The sequence below is a fragment of the Gymnodraco acuticeps genome, unplaced genomic scaffold (assembly GCF_902827175.1).
Source record: "Gymnodraco acuticeps unplaced genomic scaffold, fGymAcu1.1, whole genome shotgun sequence".
Lineage (NCBI taxonomy): Eukaryota > Metazoa > Chordata > Actinopteri > Perciformes > Bathydraconidae > Gymnodraco > Gymnodraco acuticeps.
In genome coordinates this window covers 151,604-170,179 of record NW_022991932.1, presented here as the reverse complement: position 1 = coordinate 170,179, position 18,576 = coordinate 151,604, and the positions used below count along the sequence as shown (strand labels likewise).

Genomic DNA, 18,576 nt, shown 5'->3' with positions numbered 1-18,576 from the left:
AGGACTCTTTAAAGTAGAGACACTACATACTGATATACACCTGAACATCAGCAGGAGAGGACTCTTTAAAGTAGAGACACTACATACTGATATACACCTGAACATCAGCAGGAGAGGACTCTTTAAAGTAGAGACACTACATACTGATATACACCTGAACATCAGCAGGAGAGGACTCTTTAAAGTAGAGACACTACATACTGATATACACCTGAACATCAGCAGGAGAGGACTCTTTAAAGTAGAGACACTACATACTGATATACACCTGAACATCAGCAGGAGAGGACTCTTTAAAGTAGAGACACTACATACTGATATACACCTGAACATCAGCAGGAGAGGACTCTTTAAAGTAGAGACACTACATACTGATATACACCTGAACATCAGCAGGAGAGGACTCTTTAAAGTAGAGACACTACATACTGATATACACCTGAACATCAGCAGGAGAGGACTCTTTAAAGTAGAGACACTACATACTGATATACACCTGAACATCAGCAGGAGAGGACTCTTTAAAGTAGAGACACTACATACTGATATACACCTGAACATCAGCAGGAGAGGACTCTTTTAAAGTAGAGACACTACATACTGATATACACCTGAACATCAGCAGGAGAGGACTCTTTAAAGTAGAGACACTACATACTGATATACACCTGAACATCAGCAGGAGAGGACTCTTTAAAGTAGAGACACTACATACTGATATACACCTGAACATCAGCAGGAGAGGACTCTTTAAAGTAGAGACACTACATACTGATATACACCTGAACATCAGCAGGAGAGGACTCTTTAAAGTAGAGACACTACATACTGATATACACCTGAACATCAGCAGGAGAGGACTCTTTAAAGTAGAGACACTACATACTGATATACACCTGAACATCAGCAGGAGAGGACTCTTTAAAGTAGAGACACTACATACTGATATACACCTGAACATCAGCAGGAGAGGACTCTTTAAAGTAGAGACACTACATACTGATATACACCTGAACATCAGCAGGAGAGGACTCTTTAAAGTAGAGACACTACATACTGATATACACCTGAACATCAGCAGGAGAGGACTCTTTAAAGTAGAGACACTACATACTGATATACACCTGAACATCAGCAGGAGAGGACTCTTTAAAGTAGAGACACTACATACTGATATACACCTGAACATCAGCAGGAGAGGACTCTTTAAAGTAGAGACACTACATACTGATATACACCTGAACATCAGCAGGAGAGGACTCTTTAAAGTAGAGACACTACATACTGATATACACCTGAACATCAGCAGGAGAGGACTCTTTAAAGTAGAGACACTACATACTGATATACACCTGAACATCAGCAGGAGAGGACTCTTTAAAGTAGAGACACTACATACTGATATACACCTGAACATCAGCAGGAGAGGACTCTTTAAAGTAGAGACACTACATACTGATATACACCTGAACACTCAGCAGGAGAGGACTCTTTAAAGTAGAGACACTACATACTGATATACACCTGAACATCAGCTGGAGAGGACTCTTTAAAGTAGAGACACTACATGCTGATATACACCTGAACATCAGCAGGAGAGGACTCTTTAAAGTAGAGACACTACATACTGATATACACCTGAACATCAGCAGGAGAGGACTCTTTAAAGTAGAGACACTACATACTGATATACACCTGAACATCAGCAGGAGAGGACTCTTTAAAGTAGAGACACTACATACTGATATACACCTGAACATCAGCAGGAGAGGACTCTTTAAAGTAGAGACACTACATACTGATATACACCTGAACATCAGCAGGAGAGGACTCTTTAAAGTAGAGACACTACATACTGATATACACCTGAACATCAGCAGGAGAGGACTCTTTAAGTAGAGACACTACATACTGATATACACCTGAACATCAGCAGGAGAGGACTCTTTAAAGTAGAGACACTACATACTGATATACACCTGAACATCAGCAGGAGAGGACTCTTTAAAGTAGAGACACTACATACTGATATACACCTGAACATCAGCAGGAGAGGACTCTTTAAAGTAGAGACACTACATACTGATATACACCTGAACATCAGCAGGAGAGGACTCTTTAAAGTAGAGACACTACATACTGATATACACCTGAACATCAGCAGGAGAGGACTCTTTAAAGTAGAGACACTACATACTGATATACACCTGAACATCAGCAGGAGAGGACTCTTTAAAGTAGAGACACTACATACTGATATACACCTGAACATCAGCAGGAGAGGACTCTTTAAAGTAGAGACACTACATACTGATATACACCTGAACATCAGCAGGAGAGGACTCTTTAAAGTAGAGACACTACATACTGATATACACCTGAACATCAGCAGGAGAGGACTCTTTAAAGTAGAGACACTACATACTGATATACACCTGAACATCAGCAGGAGAGGACTCTTTAAAGTAGAGACACTACATACTGATATACACCTGAACATCAGCAGGAGAGGACTCTTTAAAGTAGAGACACTACATACTGATATACACCTGAACATCAGCAGGAGAGGACTCTTTAAAGTAGAGACACTACATACTGATATACACCTGAACATCAGCAGGAGAGGACTCTTTAAAGTAGAGACACTACATACTGATATACACCTGAACATCAGCAGGAGAGGACTCTTTAAAGTAGAGACACTACATACTGATATACACCTGAACATCAGCAGGAGAGGACTCTTTAAAGTAGAGACACTACATACTGATATACACCTGAACATCAGCAGGAGAGGACTCTTTAAAGTAGAGACACTACATACTGATATACACCTGAACACCAGCAGGAGAGGACTCTTTAAAGTAGAGACACTACATACTGATATACACCTGAACATCAGCAGGAGAGGACTCTTTAAAGTAGAGACACTACATACTGATATACACCTGAACATCAGCAGGAGAGGACTCTTTAAAGTAGAGACACTACATACTGATATACACCTGAACACCAGCAGGAGAGGACTCTTTAAAGTAGAGACACTACATACTGATATACACCTGAACATCAGCAGGAGAGGACTCTTTAAAGTAGAGACACTACATACTGATATACACCTGAACATCAGCAGGAGAGGACTCTTTAAAGTAGAGACACTACATACTGATATACACCTGAACATCAGCAGGAGAGGACTCTTTAAAGTAGAGACACTACATACTGATATACACCTGAACACCAGCAGGAGAGGACTCTTTAAAGTAGAGACACTACATACTGATATACACCTGAACATCAGCAGGAGAGGACTCTTTAAAGTAGAGACACTACATACTGATATACACCTGAACATCAGCAGGAGAGGACTCTTTAAAGTAGAGACACTACATACTGATATACACCTGAACACCAGCAGGAGAGGACTCTTTAAAGTAGAGACACTACATACTGATATACACCTGAACATCAGCAGGAGAGGACTCTTTAAAGTAGAGACACTACATACTGATATACACCTGAACATCAGCAGGAGAGGACTCTTTAAAGTAGAGACACTACATACTGATATACACCTGAACACCAGCAGGAGAGGACTCTTTAAAGTAGAGACACTACATACTGATATACACCTGAACATCAGCAGGAGAGGACTCTTTAAAGTAGAGACACTACATACTGATATACACCTGAACATCAGCAGGAGAGGACTCTTTAAAGTAGAGACACTACATACTGATATACACCTGAACATCAGCAGGAGAGGACTCTTTAAAGTAGAGACACTACATACTGATATACACCTGAACACCAGCAGGAGAGGACTCTTTAAAGTAGAGACACTACATACTGATATACACCTGAACATCAGCAGGAGAGGACTCTTTAAAGTAGAGACACTACATACTGATATACACCTGAACATCAGCAGGAGAGGACTCTTTAAAGTAGAGACACTACATACTGATATACACCTGAACATCAGCAGGAGAGGACTCTTTAAAGTAGAGACACTACATACTGATATACACCTGAACATCAGCAGGAGAGGACTCTTTAAAGTAGAGACACTACATACTGATATACACCTGAACATCAGCAGGAGAGGACTCTCCTGAAACACAGCGCTCTCCTGAAGAACTTTACCTCAGAGAAACAACAGTCTGATCCGTTGCCTTTAGAGATGAACACCTGAGTCTGATGGTTGTGTGTTTCTCTTCAGGCGGCGTGGCTAACGGACCCCGAGGCCCCACCAGTTATTACTACATGCTGCCCATGAAGGTCCGAGTGCAGGGACTCAAAGTGGCTCTGAGCTCCAAGATGGCTCAGGTGAGGAAAATGTGTTCAACAGTATTGTGACATTTATTATTGAATTATAATGGCATACTATGCTGTGAAATGTTCTATACCAACACGTTCTTGTTTTGAATTTGTTTTCTGAATGATTGGTTTTCAACTTTTTGTTCTGTGCATTTCCAATATAATCATTTTCCAAATTACAGATGAACTGAAAGCACAGTAATTACATGCTGATGTTATTTAAAGCACTGTTTTTTAGATTGAATAAACACAAATAATGACTGATGATAAAATGTCAAAAAATATAATTTGTGTTTTTCTGAAAAAATAGTATAGTATGTCAATAAAAACATGTCATTTCCATAGATATGTTTTTTAAAACTACTTTTTATAATAATAATTGTTATCCATCAACCTGCAGATCCTTAAAAATGTAAGTATTGTTTGCAAGAGATGACAAAATACAACAAAACAGATGATTATTGTTTCTAATATTTTCAGCTTTTGTCTTTGCAGCGTTGCCCTCATGTTGAACTTGTGTATATCTATGTTTGCAGGACTACCTGTACGTGGTGGACTCTCTGGACCTCCCCTCCCCCGACCCTCAGTACCTGCTGGACCTCATCAAACACAAACACTGGGGGGAGTCCGTGTTGATCGTAGATGTGTGAGTATCTCCATCTTTAAAACAGTTATTTGAGTGGTCGTGCATCGCTGACCCTCCGGTTCTCTTTCAGAGGTGAAGAGTTCTCCGAGAACATCCTCCAGGCGACAGCTAACCTGAAGACCGTGAACATTATTCCTGCTATGGGTAAGTTATCACGCAGCATTATTAAAAAGGCGATACAACTCACTTTTATAGCCGTCAAGCTTTCTTGCATGGAGCTGAAGTCTGAGAGTAGTTGCTGGACGTTTGATCTGAAGACATATCAGCCAATAGATGCCAGAAAGCATATGGATGTCTGTGTGATGCCCACCGACTGTTGGCTTTGAAAACAAGACTTCAACAAGGAAACATTTGCTTTGAAAGAAGTTCCACTTAAAAGTAAACGGTCATTATAAAAGATTCAAATAAGCTTTCCTACATCTGTGGCATTGGATGTATTCATATGTAATAGTCTCTACTAGTAGTCGAGTAAAAATGATGCTTGTGAGTGTTGGCAGCTCATCCCTTAAAACAGAAGCCTCAGATTATAAGAAGGACAAATATGAAGGGTTTATTTCAAGCTTGTAAATAAGTCATTGGGCTTTTTTCTTATCAACTAAGATAAAAAATGTTTCCAACTTGAATTGACTGACTATATTTGAAAAGTGGGCTCTTATTCACACATGAATACTACTGTGTAATATATTTCTACGATTATATTTAAGAAGTACAATACAAGCACAAGTTTCATTTCCATATTCCATTATACTTTTAGAATTTGCTAAGGGCCGATTCAAAATGGTCCGTCGGCCGCATTTGGTCCCCGGGCCGTAGTTTGGACACCCCTGCTGTAAACAACTAAACCAGCAGGTGTTTTGTGTTCCTCAGGTCTGAACGTGCACAGCATGCTGAAGCACGAAGCCCTCGTCCTGACTCTGAACACCGTCAGGTTCCTGGAGGAGAAGCTGCTCTGGCACGACGAGCGCTTCACGTCCCTGTACCCGTTCGCCCTGCCGTACTCTGACCTCCCATGAGACCCCACATCAACAGATTCATGTTTTCTTCATGTGTTTATTATGTCACACAAAAACAATAAATAATGCCAATTGTAATAAAAAAAGTTGTATTGAAAAAGCATCAGGCGTTTCATCTGTAGCTGAATCTGTGAGGAAGAAGCCCGTTGGCTAAATCGCTTCTGATCTCCCATCGCAGAGCCGAGCGCTTCTTCTCCGTCGGCACCACGTAGGAGTTCGGAACAAAAACCCTCCGAGGTTTAGGCTGCAACACAACAACAAGTTTAGTTTTACATTCATGGGGATCCATTCTGAAATATTCCAGTCCAGGGAAGACAATCGATCTAAACTGATCTATGTATATCTAGTGTATTTGATTTGAGGTTCGATAAAGCTGATCACAGTATATAACACGTATTGCTGTAGTTACATACAGTAGGCTACATTTGAAATGTTTTCATTGCCACATAGCAACATTCAACAACAAATGTCCTACATCACATGTGTCAAACTCGAGGCCCGGGGGCCAAATCAGGCCCGTGGTGGATTTAATTTCGGCCCGCAGGATAATTTCTAATTCCTATTAGATCTGGCCCTCCAGTATATTGCACGCACACTTCCCTCCATCCTGAGGGTCTCCTCAGCTCAGAGCCTGACCCCAAACATTGATGACCTTGCACCCAAGATGAGATGCCAAGTATCTGAACTAGCATCACAGAGCAGCACACTGAGTTTAATGGATGCTTCCTTGTGCACTTTCTCTCTCACGACAACAGGGCAGGTTTGTTTTTCTCTTTGAGGGAAATAGTTTTGTTGAAGCTGTTGTTGGCCTGTGGGAAAATGTACTCGTAAGAAATGACTCTGGAAAAGCTGCAGATAGAGCCATGAGAAATGAATGCGACTGATTATTTAATGTTGTTTTTATAGGCAATCATTTAAGCTTTGTTAGTTCCAGGTTTAATATGTGCAATAAGTTCATTTCAATAAGTTTTGCAATAAACATTGAACCAGTCCGGCCCTCCACTAGTACCCATTTCTTTTAATGTTGGCCCACTGTGTATTTCAGTTAGACCCCCCCCTGACCTACACCATATAGCAGTCAGAGACTACAGGCCAGCCTTTGACAACTCATTTTGGCTCAACTTTGTTTTCCTTGAGCAGCTTTATAGAGAATGTTTGAGGAAATACTCACCACTGGAGGTTGGTATGCAAGTTGCTCCTGAAAGCAAAACATGGGAAAGCTTCGTGAATAAACAAGTGATTTGTAGCAGGAGTGTTCAGTGTCTGGGTATTTCAATCTACAGCCGTGCATCATATTCTACATCATATGTGTGTAGCTTTGTCCTGTGAGAAGCTCTTATGTCTACAAAGTCAACAATGCGATCTCCACCTAGAGAGGGTTTTTCAAAGTGTATTTAGTTAAAGTGTGGGAACACGTTGCCCTTCAGTAAATTAACCTACACTGGAGAGGGATATCATTTTTTAAACCTGAAAAGTAATTTCATCTGTCAGATAAATGTAGTGGAGTATTAGGGCCACACTTAAAAAAGAAGAACAGAGATTTCTATAATAAAGTCGTAATAATACGAGAATAAAGTCATAGTTACGAGAATAAAGTCGTAATGTTACGAGAATAAAGTCGTAATGTTACGAGAATAAAGTCATAGTTACGAGAATAAAGTCGTAATGTTACGAGAATAAAGTCATAATTACGAGATTAAAGTCGTAGTTTCAGAAGTGACTTGAGAAGGAGACAACAGCAGCGCCCTGCAATAAAATGAGGAATGTGGATCTTGTGAAGCAGTAGCCCTACTTTAGTTTAGGTTTCTCAAATAACTAACTACTTAATCTTTGGGCACATCAGCATCAGATTATCATAAGTATTAGAACTTTGAAAAGGTTGTGCAAGAAACTATGTCTATTATTTTGAAGAAAGAACCAAACGGACTTGGAGGAGATTGTCTTCTTTCTGCAGGAGGCTGGTTCTGGCCGACTACAAGGCTATCGTTGGTTACATCTACGAGCTGTTCAAAGGGGATTTGTTGTTTCACTTGTAATCAAGGCTTTGGATCCAGGAGGAGTCGAACGATAGCCTTGTAGTGGAATCGGAATGAGCTCCCCATTGAAATCAGGACAGCAGATAGCTTACACATCTTCCGGCGCAGACTGAAAACTCATCTCTTTCGACTCCACTTCGAGCGATATAATTATTAACAAAGGACTTATATACTAACAAAGGACTTGTATACTAACAAAGGACTTGTATACTAACAAAGCACTTGTATACTAACAAAGCACTTGTATACTAACAAAGCACTTGTATACTAACAAAGCACTTGTATACTAACAAAGCACTTGTATACTAACAAAGCACTTGTATACTAACAAAGCACTTGTATACTAACAAAGCACTTGTATACTAACAAAGCACTTGTATACTAACAAAGCACTTGTATACTAACAAAGCACTTGTATACTAACAAAGCACTTGTATACTAACAAAGCACTTGTATACTAACAAAGCACTTGTATACTAACAAAGCACTTGTATACTAACAAAGCACTTGTATACTAACAAAGCACTTGTATACTAACAAAGGACTTATATACTAACAAAGGACTTATATACTAACAAAGCACTTATATACTAACAAAGCACTTATATACTAACAAAGCACTTATATACTAACAAAGGACTTATATACTAACAAAGCACTTATATACTAACAAAGCACTTATATACTAACAAAGCACTTATATACTAACAAAGGACTTATATACTAACAAAGGACTTATATACTAACAAAGCACTTATATACTAACAAAGCACTTATATACTAACAAAGCACTTATATACTAACAAAGGACTTATATACTAACAAAGGACTTATATACTAACAAAGGACTTATATACTAACAAAGCACTTAATACTAACAAAGCACTTATATACTACAAAGCACTTATATACTAACAAAGGACTTATATACTAACAAGCACTTATATACTAACAAAGCACTTATATACTAACAAAGCACTTATATACTAACAAAGGACTTATATACTAACAAAGGACTTATATACTAACAAAGCACTTATATACTAACAAAGCACTTATATACTAACAAAGCACTTATATACTAACAAAGCACTTATATACTAACAAAGGACTTATATACTAACAAAGCACTTATATACTAACAAAGGACTTATATACTAACAGAGCACTTATATACTAACAAAGGACTGGCTTATCTAAAGCCAGTTGAGTAGCACTTGAAATGTTTGGCTCTATGAAACCTGATGTACTTATATGATTCTGTTTTCTTCAAGTTTGGATCTTCCTGGTCGAACGCACTTATTGTAAGTCGCTGTGGATAAAAGCGTCGGCTAAATGCAATGTAATGTAATGTAGTCGGCCAGAACCAGCCATCTCCTCCAAGTCCGCTTCTCAAGTCACTTGTGAAACTACGACTTTATTCTCGTATTATTACGACTTTATTCTCTTTTCTTCTAAGTGTGGCCCTAATACTCCGCCGTAGAGTATAAAGTACAATATGTATACAATATATGAAGTGGAGTAGAACAAGGATTAAGTTACATACAATGGAAATAATCAAGTACAAGTGGAATTAGTACTATAAAGATATTATTAATAAACTTCACTGTGGCTCCTTGTGTAACAATTACTAGACAGCCAACAGTTCTAACAAATAAAACATGTAAAAACTTGACCAAGAAAAACAGAAAGGAAATATTTGAGTTTGGAAAAGTATGTATTTGTTAAAGGACACTGAAAGTAAATATTTGGTAACTTTCTGAGATATTCTTCATACCTTTATCTCCATGCGGATGGCTCTCCTGTCGCTCTCTCCTGGAAGCTTGAACATTTCCCAGAGCTGCTTATACTGGAAGTACCTGCAGAGGAGAGAGTCAGTGAGTCAACTATGAGACCAACATGAGTCCAACAGCCATAGAGCATGCCTTAGTATCTCGTGGATGAGTTAAGTATCTTGTGTAATCCCTTTAGTATCTCGTGGATGAGTTAAGTATCTTGTGTAATCCCTTTAGTATCTCGTGGATGAGTTAAGTATCTTGTGTAATCCCTTTAGTATCTTGTGTAATCCCTTTAGTATCTTGTGTAATCCCTTTAGTATCTCGTGGATGTGTTAAGTATCTTGTGTAATCCCTTTAGTATCTTGTGTAATCCCTTTAGTATCTCGTGGATGTGTTAAGTATCTTGTGTAATCCCTTTAGTATCTTGTGTAATCCCTTTAGTATCTCGTGGATGTGTTAAGTATTTTGTGTAATCCCTTTAGTATCTTGTGTAATCCATAAACAAAGTAAATTGAGAATATTCTGACCGATATTGCTATTTCCAAACGGATATATGTGTATTTTATCATGTGTAAAACTCACTTGGCTACCGGGTCCGTCTTCTTTATAGTTTGCTGACTCATCACTGGTCTGATGACTGAAACATCCCAACATACGATCAATTATAAAACAGTCATTAAAACATAAATATGAATTGGTACGTTGTGTTTCTGTCGGCTTACAGGATTTGGGTTTGGGTCTGAGGTCACCGTCACTTTTAGCCCGAGTCTGCGCAAAAACAAACCACAATAAAGTCACATTTAGGGACAAATTAAGACGTTTTTACCAGGCCTTGTTTGCCATGTGATTCTGGGAGACTACATTACCCACCATGCCTCTGATGTAGGATTCGAAGGCACTCAGAGAGCCTTCCTCTATGTCTGAGCTCTGAGTTTCGCTCTGACCGTCTTCGTACTCCGTCTCAAAGTCTCTCTGAGCCGACGGTGATAAACGCAGATCGGCCAGACGCTCCTCCAGGAAGCTCGCTGCGTCTGAAAACAAACGGAACATTTGAATATCGTCAGCAGGATTCACTGGCTTTGTTTTGGATGTCCTTTAACCATTACATCGCCAAGGGGACGAAACAAATGTAGTTTTCTTGAGACAGAATATTGAGACAGAAACTGTACCTTCGACATTAGCTAAATGACTTTTCTATGACTTATCCTAAAGGGAAATGAGCTTAATAATTAAACTCGTCTTGATTTTAGTTAGAGTTACTCGCCTGTTAACTTTCTCGTAACATTTTCTGAATCAAACAGACCCGAATCATTAGTTTGAAGTAAGATAATATCATTTGACGGACACATCTTTGTAGACATTGTTATTTTAAGTTAAAAGGGATGTGAAAATGCAAGTCGATTCTTATCCCTTGACGTTAAGGTGTATTTATAATCCCAGAGTTTCCTATTTTATCACTTGATATAAAACAAATCTATTAAAAAAGTCATTGTATAATATTAGTAAAGAAATGAAACGTCACAGTATAGTATGTTTTATAGGAAATTCTATCATAGCAATTATTTAGACTAATAATGCAATTGCTATATTATGTGATATTAAAAAACGTATCATTTTAAAATATTAATTGCATTTGATTTCTACCAAAAATATGATGTTTTCCTAAATCTGTAAAATACGCACTGTAGCAAGACAAAATAAAATTATGAATTGGACTTTGACGATAATCCCCTCCCCATTGATTGTTGTTCAGACTTCAATTTGAACGAAATGATTTTCACAATGTTTCAGATAAGCAGCCAGATTGCATTGATGTGTATTAACAGGTTTCCCTTTACCCCTCGTGTGTCTGAGGTTTCCCTCCCACTCCGCACACATCTCGTCATACGTCATCCGGCTGAAATCCACTTTAGAGTCGATAAACTTGATGTCTTTGTTGCTAGAAGACTCTTCCAGATCATCCGACTCTTCCGTAACGTCCTGCCCTTCCTCTTCTAGCCTTTCACTTTGTTTCTCTGCATCATCATCATCCTCACTTCCATTTCTCATTGTATTCCCATCCAATCGGTCTCCATCTACAGTGTTGTAACGTTGTTCCTCTGATTTTGTCACGTCATTGTCAATCGCCGCATGTCGATAATCTTCATATTTCTGGGCTTCATCTCCGTCTAGTTTCACGTCCACTTCTTTTTGAAAATCGCCATTATTCCCAACGTTAGCTTCTGTCTTGATGTCCGCTAACACACTCGGTGGATGAGTCTTGATGTCTTCTTCGTTGGTGGGTTCGATATCAAACTCTCCGTCCTCTTCCTCGCCTCTCACCTCGGACAGATCTCCCCGACTGTCCTGATCGAACTCTGCGATCGTTTGGTCGTCTCTGAACTCTACTCCCTCCTGATCCTCCGGTCTGTAGGTGCCGTAATCAGAGGTCATGAGACTTGGAGCTGGACTATCAGAGGAACAACTTTCTTCATCCTCATCATCCTCGTCACTTCCACCATAAAAACTCTCCCGATGGACATTGCCTTGATTGTTCAGTTCTGGCTTTTTCCCCTCCGAAGCCACGTGAAGCGAGTCCTCAGCATCGGCAATCTCTACCTTATTATCCCCCGACGCTTCATGGTGAGAGTCTTCTGTATCGTCAACAGGTCTGGAGTCCTTCTTGCCGATCCTTTGGTTTATCTGGTCTTCTTCCTCCTCTGAAGTCTCATGGTAGGAGTTCTCAATATCGCTAAAGGTGTCAGAATCTTCCTCGTCTGAAGTCTCGTGGAAAGAGTCCTCTGCATCCACGACAGCTTTGGACACTTTCTTGCAAATCGGTGGCTTAATCTTCCCTTCTTTCTCCCGGTAAGACTCGACTGCATCGCCACAGGTTTCAGAGTCTTCTTCACTCGTGTCTAACTTTTCTCCCTTCTCAAAAAAATCCTGGAACGATTCCTCCGCATCGCCAACACATTCAGACTCTTCCCTTACGATCACTCGCTTAAATGTATCCTCTTCCTCCTGGTGAGAATCCTCCGCAGTGGCAACGACTTCAGAGTCTTCATCTTCCCACTCGGAGGAATCCTGGTAAGACTCCTCCGGGTGCCTGACAGATTTAGACTCTTGCTTGTCAATCACCCGCTCTATCTTTACCTCCTCTTGCTCCTCTGAGGATTCTTGATAAGAGTCCTCAGTGTCGCTAACACTTTCGTAGTCTTCCTCGCTTATCTCCTCCTCCTCTGAATTCTCCTGGAGAGAATCATCTGTATCGCCAACAAGTTTGGACTCCTTCTCGACACCTCCTTGCTTAATCCCAACACAATCAGAGTCTTCCTCACACTGTTCCTTTTGGACTTCCTCATCCTCCTCTGAGGAATCTTGATAAGAGTCCTCAGCGTCGCCAACACTTTCGTAGTCTTCCTCGCTCATCTCCTCCTCCTCCTCTGAATCACCTGCATCGCCAACAAGTTTAGACTCCTTCTCGACACCTCCTTGCTTAATCCCAACACAATCAGAGTCTTCCTCACGCTTTTGCACTTCCTCATGTTTCTCTGAGGAATCCTGGTAAGAGTCCTCTGCATGCCTGACAGATTTGGACACTTCCTTGCCGCTTGTCACTCTCTTAATCGTGTCCTTTTCCTCCTGGTACGTTTCCTCTGCATCACAAACAGGTTGGAAGTCTTCCTCGTTGTTCACTCTCTCAATCTCTCCCTCCTGGTGGGAGTGTTTTCCAGCAGGTTGGAAGTCTTCCTTGACGATCACTCGTTCCACTTTCTCCTCCTCGTCTTCCTCTCGCTCTCCATCGGACCAAAACGAGGAGTTGAGAGAGTTCTTGTCGTCGCTGCTCTCTTCTTCCCACTGAGTGCCGCACACTTTGTACATGTTTCCCTCCTGGTGAGGAGAGTTGGTGTGTGGAGGCTTAGCAGAGGAGCTAAGAGGATTAAGCTTCTTCTCCCTCAACAGCTCCAACTGCTGGTGGCTGAAGGGATTACACCCTGCGTCTTTTGAGTTTATTCCTTTTATTCGAGTCCATTGGATTGAAGATGACCCAGGATGTAGTATTTACTCACGACATCTTAAATAGTTTGTGTTGCAGTTTGTACTTTAACTACTTGCTGTTGATGTTTGTTTATGTACTTCTCATATGCTTTTATTAGGGCTGTCAGTCGATTAAAATATTTAATCGCGATTAATCGCAAATTAATCGCACATTTTGTATCTGTTCTAAATGTACCTTAGAGGAATATGTTTCAAGTTTTTAATACTCTTATCAACATATGAGTGGACAAATATGTTTTATGCTAATGTTTATTATCATTTGAACATTACAAATATTCGCCTCAATTCAACCTGGAACCTAATACTGTGTGTGTGTGTGTGTGTGTGTGTGTGTGTGTGTGTGTGTGTGTGTGTGTGTGTGTGTGTGTGTGTGTGTGATGGATCGTTGGAGCTATGTGCAACTCAAGGCATATGCTCGAACGGGAGCTGCGTGAACGCTGCAATCATGTTGCGCGCTATCCGTGCTGAGTGTGCTGACTTCTCGTACAATGTCCCACTGTCTGGCTTCCTGCATAAAGTCAAGTGCTCGGCGCAGTTGTGGCGAAATGTCGCTCCTCTGTTTTCATTTAAACAGCTCCTTATATCCGTTAGCGCAGCTAGCTAGCACCAGATGCTAACAACAACAATGCACGTAAGGTCGCTCTCTCGCTCGCTCGCGCCACACATACACACACCCTCCCGGTCCTCCAGATGGCCAGTCGGTGCCTGCCGGTGAGCGTGGAAGTGTGGTCTGCCACAAGCGGGCAGCAGGAGCGGGGCTGTCAGCATCAGCTTGTAGATGGTATTTTAAACTCGATGCGCTCTGAAACTACGGGGCGGCCGAGGACAAAAAATACACATGCGTTAATCGCGTTAAAATAATTAGTGGCGTTAAAAAATTGTTGTTGCGTTAACGCGTTATTAACGCGTTAACTTGACAGCCCTAGCTTTTATAAATGTATTTATCATGGGTTTGTCCTTTATTGCATTTAATACACACGTTTACACCTTATTCTTAATATGTTAGCCTACTTACTTTATCTTTTATCGGCCCCTTCCCTCTGTTGTAAATGTATACGGTGTATTTCACTAGTTAGGGAGGAATTACAAATATTTCTGATTGTTTTATTTTATGTTTTCATGTTGCCATTAAATAATTCCTTCTTGTGGGAAAATAAAGATTTGATTTGAGATTGTTTTGTGAAATATCTACTTCACTCCATGTATAAATAACCTTTAGATTTGAATCAAAATAGATAGCAAATAACATTTTGATTGAAGTCTATTTTACCTGAGTCTTCACTGTAGATCGATTCATCGCAGACGAGCGATTGTCCTTTATGTTTCCTAGAGGTGGAAAAATAATACATTAAACGTATGATTCAAATTCATAACATATGTCACTAAAATGTCCTTATATATTAGAATATACAATTAAAAAGTCATGGTATATAATTAATAAAAAAAATGTTTAAAAAAGTAAATACATGTCATAGTACAGCATGTCATTACAAAGTCGCAGTTTTGCCATGTGCTATTTATATTTGAACATGGTCAGATTTAGCTTAGACTTTTATGACATTTTGTTGGTTCTTCTTTCCAGTCCTTACAAAAATTATATATTTCATTGATCTCTATTTTTTTTATAGATGTAATGACAAACATAATCAATTTGGAAATAACTAAATAATGTCTGAAAACTGTTAAATAAACAAACACATATTAACCCAAATTACCTGAGGACTTTTCTCTTGATGAAGTGTCCCCGGTGGGAGTCGGGGGTGGAGGAGAGGCTGTCAGTGAGTGGGGGGTGGAGGGTCTCGTCAGGATCCTCCTCCTCCTGCAGCCGACCCGGAGCTACTGCGGGCCGCCGGGGGTTCAGAGACACCGAGTGCTGAGCGTAAGAATCACTGCAGCCCTGTCGGGGGTCTCTGTTCTCACAGGTGGTCAGAACCTGGGGGAAATATACATATACAATACAATGTATTTATCACATGTGATTGCCTATACTTTAGGCGGACAGACAGACAAACCTGACGGACAGACAGAAAGACAGACGGACAGATAGACAGACAGACACATAGACACACAGACAGACAAACAGTTAGACAGACACACACATAGACAGACAGATAGACAGACAGATAGACAGACACATAGACAGACAGACAGACGGACAGATAGACAGACAGACACATAGACACACAGACAGACAGACAGACAGACAGACAGACGGACAGATAGACAGACACATAGACACACAGACAGACAGACAGACAGACACATAGACACACAGACAGACACACACATAGACAGACAGACACACAGATAGACAGACACATAGACAGACAGACAGATAGACACACAGATAGACAGACAAACAGATAGACAGACACATAGACACACAGACAGACAAACAGATAGACAGACAGACGGACAGATAGATATACAGACACATAGACAGACAGACACATAGACAGATAGACAGACACATAAACAGACAGATCTAAATGTTACTATTGTCTCCATTTTGATTTTGTCAAAAAAATAAAACAAACCCTCCCATGATATATACTATCATAGTATTCATAGTACTCACAACCTATACACCCACTTATATATATGCACGTACATATTACCCACATTTACACACTGTGGGAATATTACAGAATAAGAGTATTGAAAACACTCACCTGTCTGTCATGTGCTGCTGGTCCAGGATGTAAGAAAAACCCTTCCCTGGAGCCTTTAAAGTGGCAATTACTGACTGTGAAGACAATCAAATCCTTCACCAATTAACATTCATTTTTTGTGGCAAACCTTAATATTTTAGACTTGATTGCTGCCCTTTTTGTTTGTTTAGAGAGCAGGTTTGTAAAAGTACAGATGTTGTGATTATAATTATCCCACAGTGAGACAATAACAATAATTCATTTATTTTATATAGGCGCCTTTCAAGGCTCTCAAGGTCGCCGTACAAACACATCAAAAACAAGATACACAATACATAACACCAGCATAAGAAACATAAACAAGACAATGCAGTATATAACAAATCAAATAAATCAAACAGAGGATGTGTGATGGATAATGATCGGGGTGGATATGCGAGTGGGAAGAGATGTGTTTTGAGACGTGATTTGAAAATGGGGAGAGAGTCAGTGTTGCGGATGTCAGGTGGGAGGGGGTTCCAGAGGCGGGGTGCAGAGCGGCTGAAGGCTCTAGACCCCCATGGTGGTTAAACAGAAGGGGGTGCAGTGAGGTGGAGGGAAGCAGAAGACCTTTAGGAGATAAGAGCTCGGACCTTTCTCTTTGGTGAAGGCAGGAGGACTCGGCTGTGAAGTGGAGGGGTTCATCTGAGGGGAGGGGGCCAGAGTCTTCCATTCTCCATGTCGGACTAGTTCATCAAGATCTGGCATGACACAAAGAAGAATGGAAACCTTAAAACCAGTTAAAACATGGACATCAATAATGTCAAACTCTTTCCTCCAATTTCCTATATCTTTTGTTGAGATGAAGACGTTTTCATGTTAATCAGACGATGGTTTATTGACCAATATTCTACATTCAAAACATTCGATACAACATTATTAAATGCGCTTCATGTATGTTTCAGAGTCTAACCTTGCTTGAATTCACGCAGTCTGTGTTTCGGTATGTTTTTGTATCCCAGGGCCGCCAGCTGTTGTTGGATTTCTTCTTCTGAGAAATCCAGGTGGTCCATGGTGTGATCCGTTTCAAGCCAAGGAGGAAGCACCGAATCTAAAAAGGTAAAAAACAATATTCAAACAATGTAAATGAGATTTGAAGAATTGAAAGAAGAATGAACGTGCTTTGCCATTCTTCAAGAGCTCAATCAATCACAAGGTAAATGAATAGTACTGTCACTAAATTGTATTTCTCGCTAATCCAAATGAATAGTAACTAATAATAATATAGTGTGTTTAACACTTTATCAGCTGCTATCTCAAGTTAATACAGTAAGTTGCAGAGATGGGAAGTAACTAAGGACATTTACTTAAGGTCAATTTTGAGATACTATTACTGTACTTGAGTATTTCCATGTTATGCTACTTTATACTTCTACTCCACTACATCTAAAAGGGGAAATAACACGCATTTTAAAAGGTGTTTCGCCTGTCGTCTTGTCTGTGAAAGCATTAATTCATGGTTTTCACTAACCGGTATCAGTATGTTGTTACTTCGGCATCATTTTGAACGTGTATTACAATTAAATCACAGTTAAATATGTTCATTTTGTTGTAGTTGTAGCCCACTAGCCATCTCGTCTTGTTTGAATGATGCGAGTAAACACAGCTGACAGCCGCGGTGAAACTCGAGCGTTTTTCAGCTGCTATTTCAAAACAATAACATAAGTTGTGACTATTCTGAAAGCCGAATTTACAAGTAGAAGAAAGCATTTTACGTAACCGTACATGTGTGTTTTATAGCTGTAATTGTGTTGTTAATAATGAAGACAACCCTTAAGTGACAGCGTTTCTAAAGAGGATTTGTTTGTATTTCTTCCGGACCGGTAGCTAACTAGGCTAACAGTTAGCATTCATTAATACAGTAAATATTAACACATTTTAAGAAGTAAAACACGTTTGAAAGGTATTTCTATCACCTGCACTGGAGTCGGTTTGCTACTATAGTCCATCCATCACGATAACATCCCTGGAAAGTGTATTAGTAGTTAGTTTCGTGCTATTGTTTACAGGTCGGACCGCAGCTCCAAGACAACAACAGCCGTTAACTTTAAA

At 40.0% G+C, this 18,576-nt stretch overlaps 2 protein-coding genes across 2 annotated transcripts in view; one reads left to right on the top strand and one right to left on the bottom strand.

Moving 5' to 3' along the window:
- mrpl4 (mitochondrial ribosomal protein L4) overlaps positions 1 to 6,079 on the top strand; it is a 16,452-nt gene extending 10,373 nt beyond the window's left edge. Inside the window, exons 6-9 of the mRNA XM_034200256.1 lie at positions 4,223 to 4,329; positions 4,857 to 4,966; positions 5,037 to 5,110; positions 5,834 to 6,079. Coding sequence (XP_034056147.1) covers positions 4,223 to 4,329; positions 4,857 to 4,966; positions 5,037 to 5,110; positions 5,834 to 5,979 — 437 coding nt within the window. The 3' untranslated portion in view covers positions 5,980 to 6,079. The remainder of the gene's footprint in view (positions 1 to 4,222; positions 4,330 to 4,856; positions 4,967 to 5,036; positions 5,111 to 5,833) is intronic.
- On the bottom strand, positions 6,000 to 18,576 carry si:dkey-23f9.4 (hydrolethalus syndrome protein 1). Its single transcript, XM_034200255.1, has 12 exons — positions 18,441 to 18,576; positions 17,438 to 17,575; positions 17,118 to 17,225; positions 16,507 to 16,580; positions 15,550 to 15,767; positions 15,105 to 15,160; positions 10,664 to 10,824; positions 10,516 to 10,561; positions 10,376 to 10,430; positions 9,793 to 9,874; positions 7,151 to 7,177; positions 6,000 to 6,223 (listed from the first exon to the last, which is right to left on the bottom strand). Exons 2-12 carry the CDS (start codon positions 17,535 to 17,537, stop codon positions 6,092 to 6,094), a joined length of 1,059 nt encoding a protein of 352 aa, XP_034056146.1. The 5' UTR covers positions 17,538 to 17,575; positions 18,441 to 18,576; the 3' UTR covers positions 6,000 to 6,091.